The following is a 19,477-nucleotide window of genomic DNA, read 5'->3' as shown; positions in this document are numbered from 1 at the left end:
TTTTTTTTTGTCTTTTTTCGTGTCCGGCAACGGGATCGCAACCCTCAGTGTCGCTCCCGTACCGGACCGGGACCGGCAACGGGAGAGCACCCCTCGGCGTTGCTCCCGCACCTCGCTCCGCCAGTGAGCGGGAACCGGTCTGTATGTGGGATCCGAACCCTCGGCGGGAGCGCCGCCGCGCTCCTAAGCGGCGCACTATAGCAGTGTGCCACCGGGCCGGCCCCTTAAGGTATCATTTTTTGAGAAAAGGTCATTTGTGATCAAAATATTTGTGTTGCATAATAGATAAATCAGTATACAAGGATAAAAACAGACTTTCATCTAAAAAAAAAAAAAAACAACATTGAAAGACTTCTTGTATGTCTGCAGAAAAACTTCTTTATAATAGTTGTTCTAATTCTGCTGTCTTTATTCAGGCTGGACTCCCAGAAGTCTATGATGACCTAGGTTATGATCATAGTGAAATTTGTTGACAGGGTGGATTTCACAAACAAAGTTTATGATAGAGGAATAATTTATGAGTGAATAAAATGATTGAAATTACAGTTTTGTCAAGCTGTTGCTGGTTGGTCTTTTATATTAATTTTATCATGGAAGCAAACTTCCCTGAAGAACCACAAAGAATGTAGAGATAAATAGTAATTTTATCAAATTGGATAGCCTTACACCAAATGTTGACATTAGGTTTCCTCTGGGTTAGCGTGACTCAGAAGATGAGTCCACAGGGTCATTAACTTCTGCAGAAACAGAGCAGAGGAAATGCTATTAACCTGACCCGTGAAGTGAAGTCTCTGTGTGAACTGTTTACCTGTTTTCTTACTAACTCTCAAAGTTGACACATTTGACCAAGTTGAGTACTCTTTTAATACTGACCATGATTTGCGGTAAAACTGATTTGTGTTTTTATCTATCATCTTAAACAAGATAGACACCATAAGAGTTCCAAGGAGCATAATCGCTATAATTTAAAAACACATGTTATCGAAATTTGGTCTATAGACAGAGCATATGGACAAGAACTATAAGAAACTATAGTTGAAGCATAAGAATCTAAGAAACTATAAGTACTATAGAAATAAAGATTAATAAAAATTCCTCAAGTATTTATACAATTCTCTCAGAGGCTTGTACATTTCACAGAGTTCCCAGTGAAAAACTAATTGGAGTAGATAACATATTTTCAAAAATCTTAGACTGGTAATTAAATTAAACTCAACTTATTTTTACTGAGTGATTAAACCATGCAAGACATTAGGCTACATGATAGAGAGGCCAGATTAAATGGTGACTAAGAGCTACTTCTTATCCTAGCTTAAAATCTGGTAGATGGGATGAAGCCTTCTGAAAATTTGAATCTCACCATTGGGCTTCCAAAAATAATTTCTATAGTTTATTTTATTTAAAAAAATCCTGATATAGCCACTTTTGCCAAGTCTAGTCTGCTTTTAATTTGCTAATCTTCAGAATGCACTATTAGAAATTGTCATTTGCTGTATGACCCTACATTTCTCATACATGTTTTAATGCAGTTCCTTAAGTGTGTTTGTTTCTTTGGAAATACTCTCTGCTACATTCCTGTAATTTCTTATATGGAGATACCTCAGTGGAGTATTCCCTGTTGAGTTTAAATCTGGACTCGCAGCAATGTGGACAATGAATGGGACCCTAAGGGGCTAACTAAATGTGGAGACTTGAGAAACGAGTCCAACATCCCATCATGATTCAAGTCCTCTAAATTCAGAGTTTCTGGAGTTAGGTGTTTCTAAGAGGAGCAGATGCATTCTGTCACTTCTCAAGTTGCTTGGCCTGGAATTGCTTTCTGCCAGCCTTGGTGGTGCAGTGAGTTGCTACAGAGACCATCCTAGTGAATTACTCCAGTGGAAAAATGCAATGCTCCAGAAAGAGACAGCAAAGGGAAGAAGAATGGAGTCAGAAGAGGGGTGAAATTCCAGGCCAAACGGACTGGCTTGATGGGATGTATAAGTTACTGCTCAGCTCTCTTTTTGTCTGTTTTATATCCTGGTAGGAGGAAGCTTTTCTTTCTTTCCAGGAAAATTTTACTTTTATTTTCTTGTTTCCTTCCCATATACTATAGATATAGTTTTTTCTCTTTGTACTGTAAGTTGTTCTTAATTAAAATGGGCTCTGCTCACCTGGCTCCTTTGCCTACCTGTTTATTTAGCTTTCAAATTTCAGTTGAAGTGTCTGTCCCCAGAAGACGTTCTATAAGCTCTTCTGACCCTGACTCTTCTTTGGGCTTTGGGTTTTTTTTTTTTTTTTTTTTTTTTACTATTTAATTTAATTCATTTTTTTTTCACATAGTGCATTCTTTATTTTTACTTTTTTAGATAATTTATTGTACATACATGTGGGGTAGAACATTGATTTTCAATAATTGTGTACAATGTGTGATGGTTAGATCAGGATCTTTTGGACTTTCATATTATTTTTGTCATAAATTTGACCACTTCCTTTTGAAATTGATTATTTACAAGAGTGCTTTAGACTGTGGGTCCTATTGGGGCAGGGACTTGGCTTATTAATCTCTTTATTCTGAAGACCTGGTGCAGAGCTGGGCACAGTTAAGTGCTTCACTACTGTGTTTTGGATTGAACTGGTCTGCACGTCCTTTGGTGGCATGATTTGCCTGTGCTTCCTCTAGGGTATGTCATCCTCAAGGACAGGACTCCATCTTTGTAGTCCAGACAGCTCTAAGGCCACATGTCAACAGCTTCATCACTCCCCTCCTTCTGGCCCCACCACCTGGAAAGCAGCCACACCGGTCCACAGTTGATTCCACTGCATCCCCCAGCACTCCCCACTCCCCCATTCTCAGTGTGTTCTGATTCTCAGCAATTGATCTACTTCTGCTGAAGCAGTGGCCCCACCCATCCCTCTGGTCTCCCAGAATTCTATTTATCCTAGCTTCATGCTTTTGAATGCAAAAGAATAATTTTCCTTCAAAGAACTGCTAGAAAATAGTAGTTTATGTTTTTAAAAAGTGTTTTTGGCTTATTTTCTTTTTCAAAACTTCCCTTCTGTCATAGCTATGCACTTAATTTGAGGAAGTGTCCAGTTTCACATTTAACACACCCCATTCTAGTGGGAAAGCTTTTTTTAAATTCCTGATAACATATCAAGAAGATACAATATTACTCCCATTTGTCCCCTTTTTGAAATGTAGCGTCAGGACACAAATGTTGAAAGCTGGGTCTCTGGATAAAGCAGAACAAAGGAAGAAGTACTGGGATTAAAGGCAGGAAGCCCAAACCCAGTGCCTTCTTAGCTTGTATTTTTTAGCTGTATGTATGTGTGTATGTGTTTTACCAGCTTCTGAGAAAATTTGTATCGCTTTCAAATTTAGGGAAACCATTAACTCCCATGTCTCTGAATTAACAAGGAACCAGGAATCTTCTTTCTCTCTCTTTTTTATAGTACTAGAGGCTTATTTTCACTTTTCTTCTTTTGAACCAATGTTTTAGTGCTTTTTTTTTCTTGGTAATTATTAGATTTAACTTCTGAGCCCTGAAGTATAATATACCTGTCTACTTATGACCTAGGAAGGAACTTTATAGCAGCTTATGCTGTGCCTTAACTTTCTTTATGCTTCAATCTCATGCTGTTTGCTCAACTTTGACAGAATGGGTTCATTAGTGCTATGATTCTTTAGTTTGAGTCTTTAAAATATGCTTTTTGTTTCAGGTATTCTCTCTCATTTGTTCACTGTTTTGCACTTTATTGGCCATGCTACCAATTTTCTTTTAGAAAATATGGTCAATGTAATTTTTACCAAGAAGCAAGGAGTATCTTTCTGCTTCTTTTTTTCAGAAGAGATATAATATTTTACCTTTAAATTGTCTTTGTAATTAACATCACTTTTTAAAATTCATGTCTTTTTTCTGATTACAAATATTAATTGTCACTGTAAAAATTTCAAAAAGTACATTAAAGTAGAAAGAACAAATGATCCTGATTTTTGCCATCAGAATACTTGTAGCACACTTACTAGTGTCATCTGCAATCTGCCTGCTTTTTCCTTTTATCACTGCAAAGACCCCTTTTGGGGACTTTTTTTTTTCGCAGAGGATTACTGTAATAAAAGGTACTCACAGGGTTTCCTGTTGCCCAGATAATGCCCACATCAGCATGTATTCTACAATATAATTTTTGAAAGTAAATAGTCATCATTTGACAAATTTGTATTTTACAAACCTTTTCTTTAGGAAATCCCAGATTGATATTATATTTAGTATATGCCAAATATTTCCTAGTATCATTCCCTTGGAAATAGAAAGGCACTAAATTTTCTAGAAAGTTGTGTGGATATGAATACGCTAAACTTGTGTCTGTGAAGTTAAAATAATTATAAAAATAGATCACTAAATTAAGAAACTGGTCTCTCCAGCATGGTTTTGAGAAATGCACAAGGTGTCCAGTACTTGGTTTTAGGTCATCTTCTTGCTGCTGGGAGCTCTGGAACAAGAATGAATGAAAGTTCAGGACACATTTTGGAACCCTGGTTGGGCTGGGGACACCTGGCATACCAGAGCTTGTTCATAAAGCAAAAGGATGCTCTGGACCAAACAGAGTGGAGGACATTCAGAGCAATCTGAGATCCTTATCTCTGAACCATCCAGAGAACCCGAGGTCTCAGCCAACCAGGTCTACTCCCCCAGAGCCGTGTGAACGGGATGAGGACTCCACCTCTCCCATGCTGATGAAATCCACTAGTAGCTCAGCACTCCATGGACCTGAGAGGACACTCTAAGCTCTCCAGTCTCATCCTTCACTTGCCAGCTCCAGTGGCTGTGATTTTTGGGGCTGGAGATTTCTAGATGCTCCAAGGGTCCTGGAATCCTTTTAGAGTTTTCCCAGGCCAGGTTCCCAGGCCCGTTTGAAACCATGGCCAAGCTCCTGGATGCCCTACACCCCAATTACTCATTTCTTCAAAAGATAAAGGTTTTCACTCTTCAAAGGACACTCTCAAAGTCTGTATATAACAAAAACAGAAAAGGGGCTGGCTATAATTCCTAGATCACTTTTGCTTTGGTCTCTGACAAACCACCGTTCTCCCTTCTATTTTCCTCCATTCTCTTCCCTTAAGTGAGGGGGTTTCTTCTCAGACTTCTGTTCAGTGGGACACTTGCCACCCTAAGCTGTTTTTAATGTTCCTAGTATAACTGGATTACATTATTTCCATTATTGCATAATAATAGAGACTGTAATTGAATGAGTGTTTACGAAATGCTAAGACACTGGTTTAAGGACTTTAAATGTATTAACTCATTAAAGCTTAGAATAATCCTGTGTTAGATAATATTTTCTATATTGTAAAGGAAATTGAAGCACAGAGAGGTTAAGTAACTAGATGAAGGACCACGTGGCTGGTAAGTGACAGAAGCAAGGCTTAAAATCCAGTGTATCTATTTGCAGGGTCTGGATTCTGAACTCCTGTTTCTTCTGCCTCCCAACAGAATGGGCTTTAAAGAATATTTTAAAAACCTAATGAAATGCTTAGTTCACCTAACTTATTCCAGGAACTTTTCTCTAAAATTCCATTTACTAAAAGGTGAGGTAAAAACATTTTTGGGAAAGACCAGATTAAAAATTAGCCTTCCCCCCCACCCCCCATTCATCTAGTTTAAAATAAAACAAAACAAGCTGGGTTCCAAGATTCTGACATCTGGGTACCAAATTGGTACTCTCCTCTGTAAGGCTTTCAATAGTAAAGGAAACATCTGGTTTACTCTTAGGTCCTTTGATGAGCACAGTAATGCCACATAAGTGAAATGTTCAGAATAATTATCAGAAAAGACAGGTACAGAGGAGACTTTTCAGATGAAATAAGAGTTTTTTAAAAATGTTATTAGAATCATAGCAAGGCTTTTGAGAGCTTTTGCAGAGAATGGATTGAATAACATTTGTGGAAATAATCATTCTGACTTCCAGATGTGAAAAATAAGTGGTTGCAAATAATCTGAAATTTATGTTGGGGTGTGAGTAGAGTATAAGATATCTGATATACTTTAAAACCTTTTTCTTCTTTGACCAACACTCAAAACATGTTATAAGCTTCTTATATTTTCCTCATTAGCTATGGATTACAGCCACCAAGCAAGGGGTGAAAGCTGGAACATTCTTTTGGTCTGTGTAAGTTACCTTTATTTTGTCCATGTTTGTAAGATTGTAATTATAATTCAATTTGTGAAACATAATGCAATTTTGATTTTATTTCAGTAAAATGTAAAAGTATCACACCTTTGAATATTTGCTATTTCAGAAATAACCTTTCAGGTATTTTTTTCTGAGTTCTCCCTCTAGCCTTCTTCCCAGCCTCTTTTCTTTCTCTGTCTGTCTTTTTTTTTTTTTCCATCCTTTCTCAATAGAATGTCCGTAAGGAAAATTTTCTTTTCTTTTTCTGGTCATCCTTTAGATTTTTCTATCCTCACTTATAGGTTTTTGGTAACTTGCCAACTAGGGAATGTATATTTCTCTTACACTATTTATTGCTTTAGTTTGCATTATCATTTTCTATAAATATATTACAACGTGCTATATTTATTTTGGTTCACAACTTTAAGAATCTACTGTGATCTCAGGCATCTGGAGAGCTGATGGAATGGTCTGGAGATTAGGAAGTTCCAGACAGGAGAGCAGGGGAAGCCTCTGTTTTCACCCCGTTTTCCTACCAAACTCCAGGATTTCCCTAAGAAAAAAGCGAGACTTATCCCCACAGAGATGATGAGGGGATTAGCAGTTAATGTTCCTAAGCCTTAAGATGAAACTTACCTAATAAAAGTGTCAACATGTTGATTATTTTTAAGGCTCCTTACTAAGAAAAGGAATCTGTTTCAACTTTCATGGGGATTTTGTTCCCACTGAGATGTTCTTTCCATATTTTTTTTTTCTTTAACCACCTAAAGCTGTTTCCATATTTGCCTCTTATGCCTTAACAAAAATCTGACTATTCTATAATAGTAGTGTGCTTAGAGCAATCACAGGTTCAAATTAACCCGGAATGATCCTGTCTATAATCTCTACATTCAAGAATAAAAGTAGCATTTTCAGATTTGAAGGGCTAAATGAAAATTGGGTTTGGTGATTTGAAGCTAAGACAGAGTGTCCCATTAAAAATTTCTTTTTTCTTTTCTTTTTTTTTTTAAAGAGAGGTTTCTGAGTTGAAAAATAAGTGTGGGAATGTTAGAAATGACACTGCTTAACGTAAACAGCGTATTGATTTACCAATTTAATCTTAAGCATTACATTTTTTTTTTAACCCTTGACTGTCACAGAAGTCTATAAGAAGAGATTTCTTCTGCTCCACAATTTACTTGCCTGGCAGAATGGAGAGGAGCCAACAGCATAATTAATACTTAGTCCCCACCCTTATCCCCCTAAAACGGCTGCAAAGCTTCATTGAAAAGGCCCAGTGTTCTGGTTTTGAATGGCAATTTTCTCCACCCATTGGAAACCCCTTATAAGAAGGTGGCTTTTGTGTGCTCCAAAGAAGTCTGTAGTTTTGCTTTGCTTCTCAGACTATTCTTTTATTTCTATATTCTGGAAGTGTCTTGGATTGACTTTTTTCTTTCCCCTTTTTGAAGCTTTTTATAACTTTAAAAAATATGATCTTACTTTCAGTTATTTAAGGGTATATATGTCAAGAAAATCTACACATAGTACATTATGAAAAATTTAAAATTTAAAATCAGATTGCAACCACAGACTTAGACTTCGAAGCCCATCTTTTCAACTTGATTCTGTACTGCAACCTAGAATTATTCTTGCTTTTTAAATGACAGTATCTCATTACAAGATCATCCTGAGCTGATGCTCCGTTACATTCTTTTATGTCAATTCATTTTCAAAGGCAGTAATTCCCACTATGTATGAGTATTTAGACTGATTCTAATCCCAGTTTTGATGCTTATTAGATTGCTGATCTTGGGCAAGTGATTTAATCTCTCAGCAAATTAATGTCCTCATCTTTAAATGAAAGTTATTGTACCTTTGGCATGGGATGTTGTGAAGACAGAATGAGTTAACTTATTTGAAGTGCTTATTAGGGTACTTATTACATAGAGAGCAACTAACAAATGGTATTTGTTTTCTTATTCACATTTTCTCTTTCAACATTGACTAAACAATGTCTATAAGAGGGTACTTCAAAAAATTCATGGAAAAATAGAATTAAAAGATAATACAAATATTTCTTTAACTTTTTGAAGTACCTTGTATATGTTTTAAGGTAATTTGTTTCCCATTAACAGTAAATACTTCATCTAGTCCTTTATTTTCCATATTTCCTCTGTTTTCTTTTTCTGACCATGTGTAATGTACTTGGTCTCATGAGAAATTCTACACCAATTAAATAATGCTGAAGACAGCGATGTGTACCCCACTTCCTTTTCTGCTTGGATATATGCTCTTCCTTGGTCAAATTTATCCGTGCTATCTCTGCATTGTGTTTGAAACACTAATGACTAAAGGCTGTGCCTTTTTGGTCTCTGAGGTTATTTTATAAAGATAATCTAGAACTCCTAGGAAATTTAGAGACCACCTTGTACAACTCTTAACTTAAGAGATTAGAACACTAAAACCTAGAGATACTAAATGTTATGCCCAAGGTCACACTTAGGGTAGAAGCTCAGACCTCCAGAGTTCTCATCTAATATTCTTACCACACGCATACATCAGCTCCTGCCCAGAAAATGATAATTACCTGCTTCTTTTCCCTACGAAGAAGATGGTGATTCCTCCATAATAGTCTTTTTGGTAGAAGTATCTTGTTTCTTTATATATGTTTACACAAATGCCTTGAACAAACATTTAATGAATGAATGTATCATCTCTGTGGACTTTTAAATCCTGTACATACTAATAAAAGCTATCATTTTACTAAACCCTTTCTATGTGCCAGGCATTATTCTAAGTGCATTATGTGTTTTACCTCTATTAATCCTTATTACAAATTTATGGGACAGGTGGATTGTTATTATCCTCATTTTACAGAGGCACTGAAAGATTAGGTAATGTGCCATTGTCTCATCACCAGTATTTGTTGGAGTCAGGATTTAAATCCAAGTATTCTGGCCTGAGAGCCAAAATTTGTAATTACCTACCTGCTACTGTTCAAGTACCCCATCCCAACAAGGGCATTCAAGGGTGAGCATTCTGAGCTTGACACAAACTCCGTTACCTTGTATTTTTCCATTAGCATTAGAAGTGGGTTCGTCAGAGTCCATTTTGTGGCTTAACACCAATTACATCAAATAAAGCAGCTTTTAAAGGTAGTGAAATAAGATAAGATGAAAAGGCTACATACAGCATTTGCTTTTTTTTTTTTCCCAGTTAGGAAAGAATTCAAAATATGCAATTATTTTGCTCAGATACAAAAGATTTCTAAGTCTGAAGAATTAAATTCCTTAAGCGATTAACTTGGCTTTGCTCTGCCTATTTCTAATTCAATTATAGGATATAATAAACAGGGTCACATTTATTCACTTAGCACTGGAATATGTTTAAATTAGGACTCATTTTATGGTAACCATGATTTTCTGGTCTTGTATGATACTCTTAGAGAGGATGCCAGAAAAATGACAAATCCTCGAGAGGTGGGTGGTGTGGTGGGGAGAGGGGATGATTAGAGCCCCTGCCAACTCTACCATCTACACGGCTCTGAGAATTTATCTTTCCGCTATTCTCTCTCTTGCTCGTGTCCACTAAGAGTGAAAGTTTAAATGGCTCGCCCAATGTCCCACAATAATCTTTCCTAACCACAATTAAAGGTATACTTTCATTGAATTCATCATGAACATGCCTCTGTTGCCTGATCTTGGATGGGGGAGTGGAAAAGTGTTTTGTACTCCTTGCTAGGAAAGACTAAGCAAATTTCCCCATAAGTAAAACCATCACTCAGCTTGAGAGCATCTTAATGTAACTCAGACCAAGCTACAGTACTATCATGTTAGCTGGGAGCTCTTAAAACTAGTGCCAGACTTAGGGTAATTATATTTCAACAGAGAAATGAGACTGAAACACAAAAGTCAATGTGGATGAAGATTATACCCTTTTTGTCAGTCTCATAATTATATGTGCCTATTCTTGACAGATTTTTATAGAATTGGAAGAGAATTTCAACAATACCTTCTCTAACTCATTATTTTTTAAAGGAGAATCTTAAAGTTCCAGGTTAGATAAAGTTTCTAGAGCTGTATAGCTATTTAGAAGAATGATGACTCTGTGATTATTAAGAAAAATTGAAAGTTTTTTTTAGCACTTACCATGTGCTATATACACTGTATATGCCATTTCCTTGCTTGGTTTCATTTCATCCTTAAAACCAAGTTGTGCAGTGTGCTTTGCTGTTATCTTTATTTTACTGATGAATAAACTGAGGAAGAGAGAGGTCAAGATGCCTAGAGGTCAGGAGAGCTTACATCGCCAGCAAGAGACAGATTGGAGATGTAAGTGCTACTCCCTCCATGGCCATAGCTGGTGGCTCGACACACTAAACTGCAATGATTCTGAAGTCAGAGTCATTTCTGCTTGCAGCAGAGTTTCTGATCAGCAAGACAAGTTCCTCACTTTGACCGTGAATCAAGAGTTTCCAGTCTAGTCTTCTGTGGAAGAGGTTGGGCAACGTAATACGTTGCAAATGGGAATAGAAATTTACACAGTAATTTGAAAGAGGGGGCCTTTTACTATAACGAAGTGAAAACAGATGGTGGTAAATAGAGGGCATTTGCCCTGGGTGCCAGAGCAAGCACTCATCAGGCTGAGTTTGTGGGAATGTAACCTCACAGCATGTTTTGCCTGTTATTCCTCTGCAGCGTCATCCCTCACGAGCGGAGGATATTAACAATCCTGCAGTGGCTCGCCCTACCAGACAACGAGAGGTATTTGTTTTCTTCCAACTGTCTTTCTCTCTTCTCTCTTCAGTACATTTCCACCTTAGGTGAGAATTGGGTGAAACACCAGATGCACTGTGAAACAGAAGCACAGCCAAGGTTTGGAGTTATGAAAAGCTTTATGGTTCTTAGCCTTAAGTGCTATTTCCCTAAGAAGGATACAATGGACTGTGGCTATTGGGGGCCACTTAATTACATGAATTACTATGACTATTAATCCTGGCTACTACATCAGAGCTGAAGGGAGTTTCTAGCTTTGATAAATGAACTAGTAGCATCCCAAGGACCGGGGAAACTGATTTTTCACTATAGTAGAGTTAGTTGTTCTTTCAGGCTTCAGATAGCATGACCTGTGTAAATTGTCATTGGGCTCTTTTATCTCGAGGATCAAAGACCTGAGTACATGTTCAGATTTTCCTTTGTGACTTTTGATTCTTGAAGGTAGTACCAGGCAATTGCCATGGTGGGGGTGGTGAAGAGGGTGCTGGGTGTGATGGGGAAGAGTTTTCCATGGTAATTCTAACAGTAGTTGGGAGATTAATTTGAGAGGATTTTTTGTTTGTTTGTTTAATGTGTAGGGATATTTGATATTCTTTGTTATGTGTGGTTTGGGGGAGATTTTAAACCTTCCAATTTTTCCGTAGGCCTTCAGTTTATGCCTTCTATTCTGAACAACCTGATTTCTCTGGACACAAATATGGCCCTTTTGGCCCTGAGGTTAGTAGTTTCTCATCTGCCTAAGAGGACCTTGTACTGCTTGGCTAGCTGATCTACTGCCCTTATTTCAGGATTTGTGCAAAGTCTTTGGGGGTGTTTGTATTTGCAAGGTTTACATATAGCCAAATGATTACCAGACTAAAAACATTTAAAAAGATATTTTAAAAACAACCTGTTTCTTTTACAGGAACTTCATTGCAGATTACTTTGTTATTCAAACATTTTAAACTTGGTGAAGGGGAAATGGGGTGTATTCCAGTCCTGAGAGCATCAGTCATTAGGTGAAGAATAGGGAAGAATCGGCATTTGCCACTACTGGAATAGGAGTAGAAAGGAACCCAGAGACATAACCTATAGGACAAAACATCGCAACTGAATTTTTTCACCCTTAAAATGATTATGCAGTTCAGGGAGGGTAGGTCAGGTCAACAGCTCCAATAGCCTTAGCAGGTACGATCAACCTGGCATGTGTTATATAGTATTAGACACTTTTTATTTGATAAATTTTGGCATAGGTATATATACTGTGAAACCATCACAGCGTTCAAGAGTATGAACATATTCATCACCCCCAAGAAGTGAGTTCTTAATTGAAAGAAACATACTGCTGAATGAATCTGTTTAGTAGACCAGTGGGACACCCTTTTTATGAAACATTCAGCCATTGTAGTACAAGAAAACTTGTTTGTGAGGTAGTATCCAGTACAACTTCAAGTTCAGAAGGAGGGAAAGGGAAGTTGTGTTTTATTATGTTCCTATTTCAGCGAGGATGCAAATCTCCCTGACGTTTCAGCATAGGTTATTTTAAAATGTGGCGGAGTTCACAGATCCAAACTTTTTAGATGTTGTCTACCTTTCTTTCTTAATAGGATGGTGAGGGCTACATTAACATAATAAAACTTGATTTTGGCTGGGGAATGATTTTTTTAAATAATTCTGCTTTAATTCACCTTTGCACCATGGAAACTGCCTTCAATTCTCTAATAACCTGTGACAATGCTGTTGACTTTAATTAAGTTCACTGTGTTTAGTATAAGGATGAATTGGAGATACAGATATGTGTAATTTGGTTTAAGTATTCTTGAACAAATTGCAGCATGTATAAATATTAAGGAGCCATAAGTATATCTTAATGTTTTAATATCAGTTCACTTCAGTGATGATTTTTTTAAGTATTGGAAACTAATGACTACATGACACCATTCTAAGTTTGTCTTAAATCACTGGAGTCATATGTGTCTGATGCTCTTTTTCTATCCCTTTTATGTTTAACCTGTATTGCATGATTATGAAACACAAATGATAAAATGTGAGAGACATCTGAATACATGAAATACAAATCTTATTTTGACAAGAAAGAAAACCAAAGCAAGAATGGCTGTTTTATATTTAGGATGACTTTCTTTGAGACGAATCTAAAGTGAACAAAAGGAATCACATTTTATTAAAACGTTAGAAAAAAACTACATCTAAGCAGTTGCATATGCCGTATTTAAAGGTTTGACTGTGTTTGGACAATAATATCCCCTAAAGGACTCTGTAGTGTAGGCAAAACAGGGGTTTTAAAAGCAGGAGCCTGGTACTTAAAGAGTTCTGGGACTGCTCAAGTTGCTTGGCTGGTAAGTGGAGAACTTGGAAATAGAACCTTAGAACTTCTGACTCTCAGACCATGGTCCTTCCCAAGTCACCATTTAACCCTCCTTCAGTCCAGAAGATAAGCAAAATGGTTAGTTAAAAACTGTGTTTAAATCATACAGAACATTTTCTTTATGATAAATGTTGACTTTTAACAACACAGATGAGGTACAACTCATCTTACCTTAAAAGTTATATGGCTTAACAATAAATGTTCTTTATCCATGAACATACTTAGATTTCTGATGTGTAGTTTAGTTATAATTACCCACTTTAAAGGATATGTGTTTTAATTAAGAAACAAACAAGATTTTTTAAAGTACTGAGCAATGAATAAATGGAGCATGATACAGGATGCTTTAATTTGTTGTACTGATGGTTTCTATGTCCAGGGATACTCAGAAATATACAAACAGATTTTGTCTACAATACTTTTGAATTAAGAATTGGAAGTATTCATATTATGTTCTTCATATTATGTTGCATTACTGCTTCTTGGAACTGGGGTATTCTCATGTATTTACTGGTTAAACACTCTCAATTGGATACCTTGGAGTAGATCTTCAGTTATGGTAACCTGATAACTCGGTGACTTTCTTCTCATAAGGCAAAGGATATTTTCCGATTTAAACTATTTCTAATCTGGTTTTAGGAATCTTATTTTAACTGAAAGAAAAAAAAATAGTTTATACTTTTTAAACAGGACACCAAAGCAAGTCAGCAAACCTCTCTTCTGTCATAGGCTAATTGGTTTATATACCTGTATATGATATGTATATATACCTATATATTGTCATACACATTTATTGTACATGAAAATATTATACCCACTAGCTGAAAGATTATATTTAAAATCAGTACATGTTATCTTTTACATACAGTAAGAAAATGACTTGCACTTGAAATTTAATTGAAATGATTCTATCAAAATTCTGTATGCTACCGTAAGATTAATTCAGTTGAAAGTTGTGCTTTATTTACTTAATAAAGTATACTTTTTCCAGGATGATTCTCAAAAGCTATTCAATGAGATGACCAAACATTGAGCTAATTACTTCAAGAAGTGGTGTATTGCTCCTGGTTTCATAGTGTAATGGTGAATGTTCAGAAATATGCTTGCTATTGATTATTGGCACAATCTTTTTCTCTTTGACCTTTTGTGCTTTCTCTGTGACTCCTTATTTGGCTGCTTTTCCAGGCCTAGAGGCAGAGCTTTGGCTGGCTAGTCCCTACCTTCAGATGGCAAAGTATCCTTCTGACAAGTGGGGAAATTTGCCCCTCCGCCTCCATCCTCTAAATAACCTCAGGCTAAAACTTCTAAATTCAGGCTAAAGTATGGCTGGTCAGTGAAAACTTAGCTTTCATCTACCTCTAACATTTGAAGAAGGAATACATGCAATATAATCACTGGATGAAAACCCAGTTTGGCTAAAACCCTGTTTCTCCCTCTGCTCCTCTAACCTGCTGCAATCGGAAGGGCTCGCCTTTGGAGCGTTTGGAATGTTGAGGTCTCTTGCAATGGCTTAGAGTTTGATGGGCAGACTTGAGTGCTAGCAGAATGTATTTGGTGACCATGAAATGAAAAACCCTCTTTTACTTTTGCTGCTCTTCTCATGGAAATTTGCTTAAAACTAGAAGCATTAAAAAAGCCAAACCAAACCAAACCAAAGTCTATGGGGCTGTTTCTTTTGCTCTGCCGGAGTGAGAGGATGAGACAGAAAGAGCAGTGCCTTTGCAGTCGCTTGCCCTGGAAACAGTGACATCGCATGGCAGATGTTCTCCTTGTATACACTAACATTGTTTCTCCTCCTGCCACTTCCTGCATCTGAATGGCTCTCAGAACAGTCCTACTGAGAGAGAGAGAGGAGTCAGACAGCAGAGCTTGCTGCTTTAATTCACCTTTGCACCATCAGCAAATCAGGGGCCAGTTTCTCTCTAGCATTTGGAAGTTCCAAAAGGTTATCTTCCTTGCTCAGTTTATCTGTCAACCTTTACTACTCTTTGGATATTCAAAACAAAATGCAAATACACTGCTACTCCCTACAAAAAGGGGTTTCTGACAGCAAGAGCATAAGTAGACGCTTTCTTGATCTGCATACCAAGATGAAGAGATCATGATGACATTTTGCATTTGAAAGAAAATGTGGCTTAGAGTTCTTCTGTACTAGAAACCTCAATTGTCAGTGAGAAGTTATCTCTCCTGCTGAAAGTCCTGATTTTTGGATGTATACCTATGGCTAATGAGGATTGCTTATTATCTATGCTTCATTCCATCCTTTGTTTTAAGTTTTTTTTTCTGATCCTTGCCAGTGAAGGTGGCAGTTGTTCTGATATATCTGCTGGATGTGAACAGATAGATACTCATCAGATTCTGAATTAGAATGACTTACATGAGACTCAAGGCCATCTTGAAATGACCAAGTGACTAATATTCTGTTTAAGCTAGTACTTTATAAATGGAGAGCTTTTCGTAACCAAACACCAGTCTCTCCTTAATGCAGGAGTTATGGATGCAAAATTTCTCTAATGCCACCTTCAGATATATCCACAAGTAGGCTTCCCAGCCAACAGAAACCCACATGACTGGATTCTCTTAAATTCTATTCTTATTCTCAGTGGAGAAGCTGCCACCGCAACATCAAGATCAATTTTTAGGAGCCTCCTCTCTATAGAGTTCCCTGAATCATCCCTCATACCATTTTTTTTCTCCCTTAAGGAGCCTTAGTTTTTCCAACTAAGACTTTGCTGACCCTAGGTGGGAAAGTGTGAGCTTTATTATCTTACCCAGAGGGACAGACGACTTCTGAGTCCAGACATCTCTATCCGCCAGTACAGGAGAGTAGTTATGACTCACCTCTTACTCCGGCTAAGAGACCTAAGAGGAAGGTTGCCCCTAAGAGGAGACAGGAAAGACCAGTTGCTCCTCCAAAGAAAAGAAGAAGAAAATTACATAGGATGGATCATTATGCTGCGGAAACTCGTCAGGACAAAGTAAGTTTATCTATTGTTCCAAAGCTTTGTGGCGGGCAGGTCTGAGTTGAAGGTTTCCTTCAGTGCCTTGGTTTGAATATCAGCAGAATATGTTTTAGAAAAACTCTGGTGCATCATCCTTGGCTTTGAGTCCAGAAAAATCTGGTACTTCAGAGGTTAACACTGAGGTGAAGACTTCCTGAACTTTCAGCATGAAAGTTTTTTCATTTTTCAGAAAGAAAAGGAGAGTTTTTTTAACTTTCTTTGGAGATAGTTGTCCTAAAACTAGTACTAACATTTATGCTGGAGTGACTGTTCAGGAGGCTGTTGGTTTTGCTTGTACTTGTTCACAGAATTAGTCACAATGGTTTGCAGCTCTGGTGCTTGAGAACAACCCTGCAAGGTATCAGGGAGAGTTGTTAAAGACAATGCAGACTAGAATTTGATAGAATGCTGGTTTAGATTAAAGATATGTACCTTCAGAGATCAGAAAAGGTCTTAGGTTCTAGACAAGGGAATAACTAGGATAGAAAGAAAGAGAAAACAATGGGCAGGTAAGAGTTGTGTGTGTTTTCTCATAGTGATGTGCATAACATCTATTCCTTCCAGTATTTTCAAAAGAGCCCGTGGGTTGTTGTTTTTCCCGAAAATGTCATGTACTTCTCAGGCAATATCTTAGTTATGATTGTCTGAACTGATCACTAAGATGAAGGTTTTGGATTTTACCTGAGTTATCCTGCTGAGTAAAGGAAAATAAGTCATTGCCAAGGATTGACATAGATTGTGCATTTGGCATTTCTTTGTCTAGACAAAGATCTTAGAGGAGAGCATGGTTTTCTCAGAAGAAAATACCACTTAGTCCCACATCTGTTGGATCCTTCAGATTATACTGTATACTTCATTCTGAAACTTTCAATTGTGACTTACTCCTTGGGACAGGATTTGAAATGCTGATTCCTGACATAAAAAAAGTTTACACCTGATTTCACTAATGAAATGATATGAGGAAAGGTGTTGATTCATCTAAGAAGATGCTAATGAAAGATATATGTCTGAGTAAAAATGATGTTCAGATCCTTTCTGTTCTTATCTTAGTCATTTTGGGTGTATGTGTATGATTGTTAGCTAAGCTGTAAAATTTCCCTACAGTACTGTCAAGTATTTGTCTGATGAGAAGTTTCTTAAACATCTTTCCATTGCACAGTTAGAGATAAGAGTGATAAGGGAAGCTTCTAGTACAGGGGAGAATTCATGCTGTTAGAAACTTCTATTTGAAACAAGAAAATGAGAGGTGGATTATGTTTCTTAGGCTCTGGAAATGTTCTTCAGAGAAGAATTGAGTTTTTGTATTTTGTTAGACTAAATAAGAAACCTTCTAGAACAATCTCAGTGGTTCACTTCTGTTTAAGTTAGGACTCTTGAAGATTCTTCTTTTGCTCAAAATTAGCTTGGAAGAAACTAAATTGAGAAACAGTAGCTTGTTTCTTAGAATAGGTTCTTCCATTAAGAATCTATTGCTCTCAGAAATCGACAGTTAAGTTCAGAATATGAGATGGATCCCATTGTGTTAATGATGTTCTAATTATTATCCAGTGGGAAGGTTATGATTTTAACCTCAGAACTGCTTCTGATTCACTTAGACTCTATCTTCTTGCCACACTTCAAACCTAATGTGATTTCACTTAGGGAACAAGAGGCTTGAACTATCCGTCCAACTTTCCGTTCACTCTCAAAACTCTTAGATTTAGAGGACATTGTTACATTTTAAAAAGGCCACTTATCTTTAACAAAAGAATTTCCCTTAATAATAGTTCTAATATTTTTATATTAACAAATCTTGAAAAAGATGAAGAGAAGTTTTAATTCTCCTGAAATAATATGGATATAAAGTGTTTCCCTTAAGAATGGCAGGCAAATCTCCCCTTGACAAAGCTCTGTCTCTGGGCCTGAAGTTTTCTTTCCAGAATGTTCTAGCGTAGAAGATCTATGAGAAACGGAAAGACAAAAAAACCTGCAGGGACTAACTTGCTGCTTTTTCCAGATGACAAATCCTCTGAGGGAAATTGACAAGATTGTGGGGCAATTAATGGATGGACTGAAACAACAAAAGCTGCATCGGTGTGTAAATGTCATCTTTGTTGGAGACCACGGTAAAGCTTTGTTTTTTCTTTGCTAATAGGATAGATAAATAAATAATGTGGAGGAAAAGGACTCTTGCTCTCAGAATCCAAGGTTCTATTCTTAACCTGCTTCCCCCTTTTTTCAAGATGGGGAAACAAATTGGGCCATGATTCAAAAGTATGAGATGACCTGAGACGACCTTGGGTTTATTTTGATCAAAAGCAGAGACTTCCTGTATCTTCCTCTTTTTTGTGTGAAAGGCCTTTCTACAGAAACTCTGTCTCTTATTAAAGTGTTGCAGACAATTCGCTTGTGACATTATCAGCTTCCTCTGTGAATGTGACATATCAGGTGATAGTCCTCCATTCCTGCCAGCCACATCCCCAATAGAAGCCCACAGAGTTTATGTGGTTAAAAAAATCTAAATATGACGAAGAGGCAGAGACATAAGATTCTTGTCAAAGAAGTGGCATGTGAGTGAAATGCTTTCCCAGAATTCACCAGGGGAATTCAAGGCCAAAACCAGAGGACCCTGCTGCAAAACAGCAGACGGTTAAAGAAAGGAAGTAGCAGTTTAGGAAGCAGTTTCTCTAAATCACTTTATAAAGTAGAAAAATGCATGACCACTTTTTTGAGGTGATCAAAAGCATCATAAATGTGATATGTTTATAGATCTAAGTGGGGGCATTCTTATTTCACAGATGTGCTGAGTTCTAGAGAGTGCATCCCGAATCCCAGAAATATCACACTGAAATAGTGGCCTTAAAATTTGGGGTTGTTTGCTTTTTGGATGAGAAAAATTGGTTGACTCTTTGGCAGTTCTGTAAAAAGTGGCAGACAATTCTCCCTAGTTAAAGCTCTGCCCTGGGTATGAAGTTCTTTCCAGAATGTTCTAGAAGAACCATGAGAAATGGGAAAAAAATGTGGGGACTAACTTGCTCCCCTGAGGGGACTAAATGATACCCTCTGCAAAATCATGCTCCAGGAGTTTGGCTTGGTGGACAGCTAGAGAGAGGACAGAGAATTTGGAGCATGGGACAAAGCTGATGTAATTTAAGTTGCCCAGAGGTGTCAAGAGCGTTTGCTCACTTGCTGGAGCCAGATGTCTAAGAAGTAGATGGGTCACG

At 37.3% G+C, this 19,477-nt stretch overlaps 1 protein-coding gene across 6 annotated transcripts in view; it reads left to right on the top strand.

Annotated features, from left to right (window-relative positions):
- Positions 1-19,477, top strand: part of ENPP2 (ectonucleotide pyrophosphatase/phosphodiesterase 2) — a 104,201-nt gene that overhangs the window by 50,132 nt on the left and 34,592 nt on the right. For 5 of the 6 annotated variants that reach the window (XM_008578619.1, XM_008578620.1, XM_008578617.1 and 2 more), the window contains exons 9-12: positions 6,095-6,150; positions 10,830-10,895; positions 11,552-11,624; positions 18,271-18,379. In XM_008578619.1, coding sequence (XP_008576841.1) covers positions 6,095-6,150; positions 10,830-10,895; positions 11,552-11,624; positions 18,271-18,379 — 304 coding nt within the window. Of the gene's footprint in view, positions 1-6,094; positions 6,151-10,829; positions 10,896-11,551; positions 11,625-16,094; positions 16,251-18,270; positions 18,380-19,477 lie in introns of all 6 variants that reach the window. The other variant, XM_008578622.1, reaches the window with a different exon arrangement.

Source organism: Galeopterus variegatus, unplaced genomic scaffold, assembly GCF_000696425.1.
Source record: "Galeopterus variegatus unplaced genomic scaffold, G_variegatus-3.0.2 Scaffold1730, whole genome shotgun sequence".
NCBI classification, from domain to species: Eukaryota; Metazoa; Chordata; class Mammalia; order Dermoptera; family Cynocephalidae; genus Galeopterus; species Galeopterus variegatus.
This window is presented reverse-complemented; position numbering and strand designations above follow the sequence as displayed.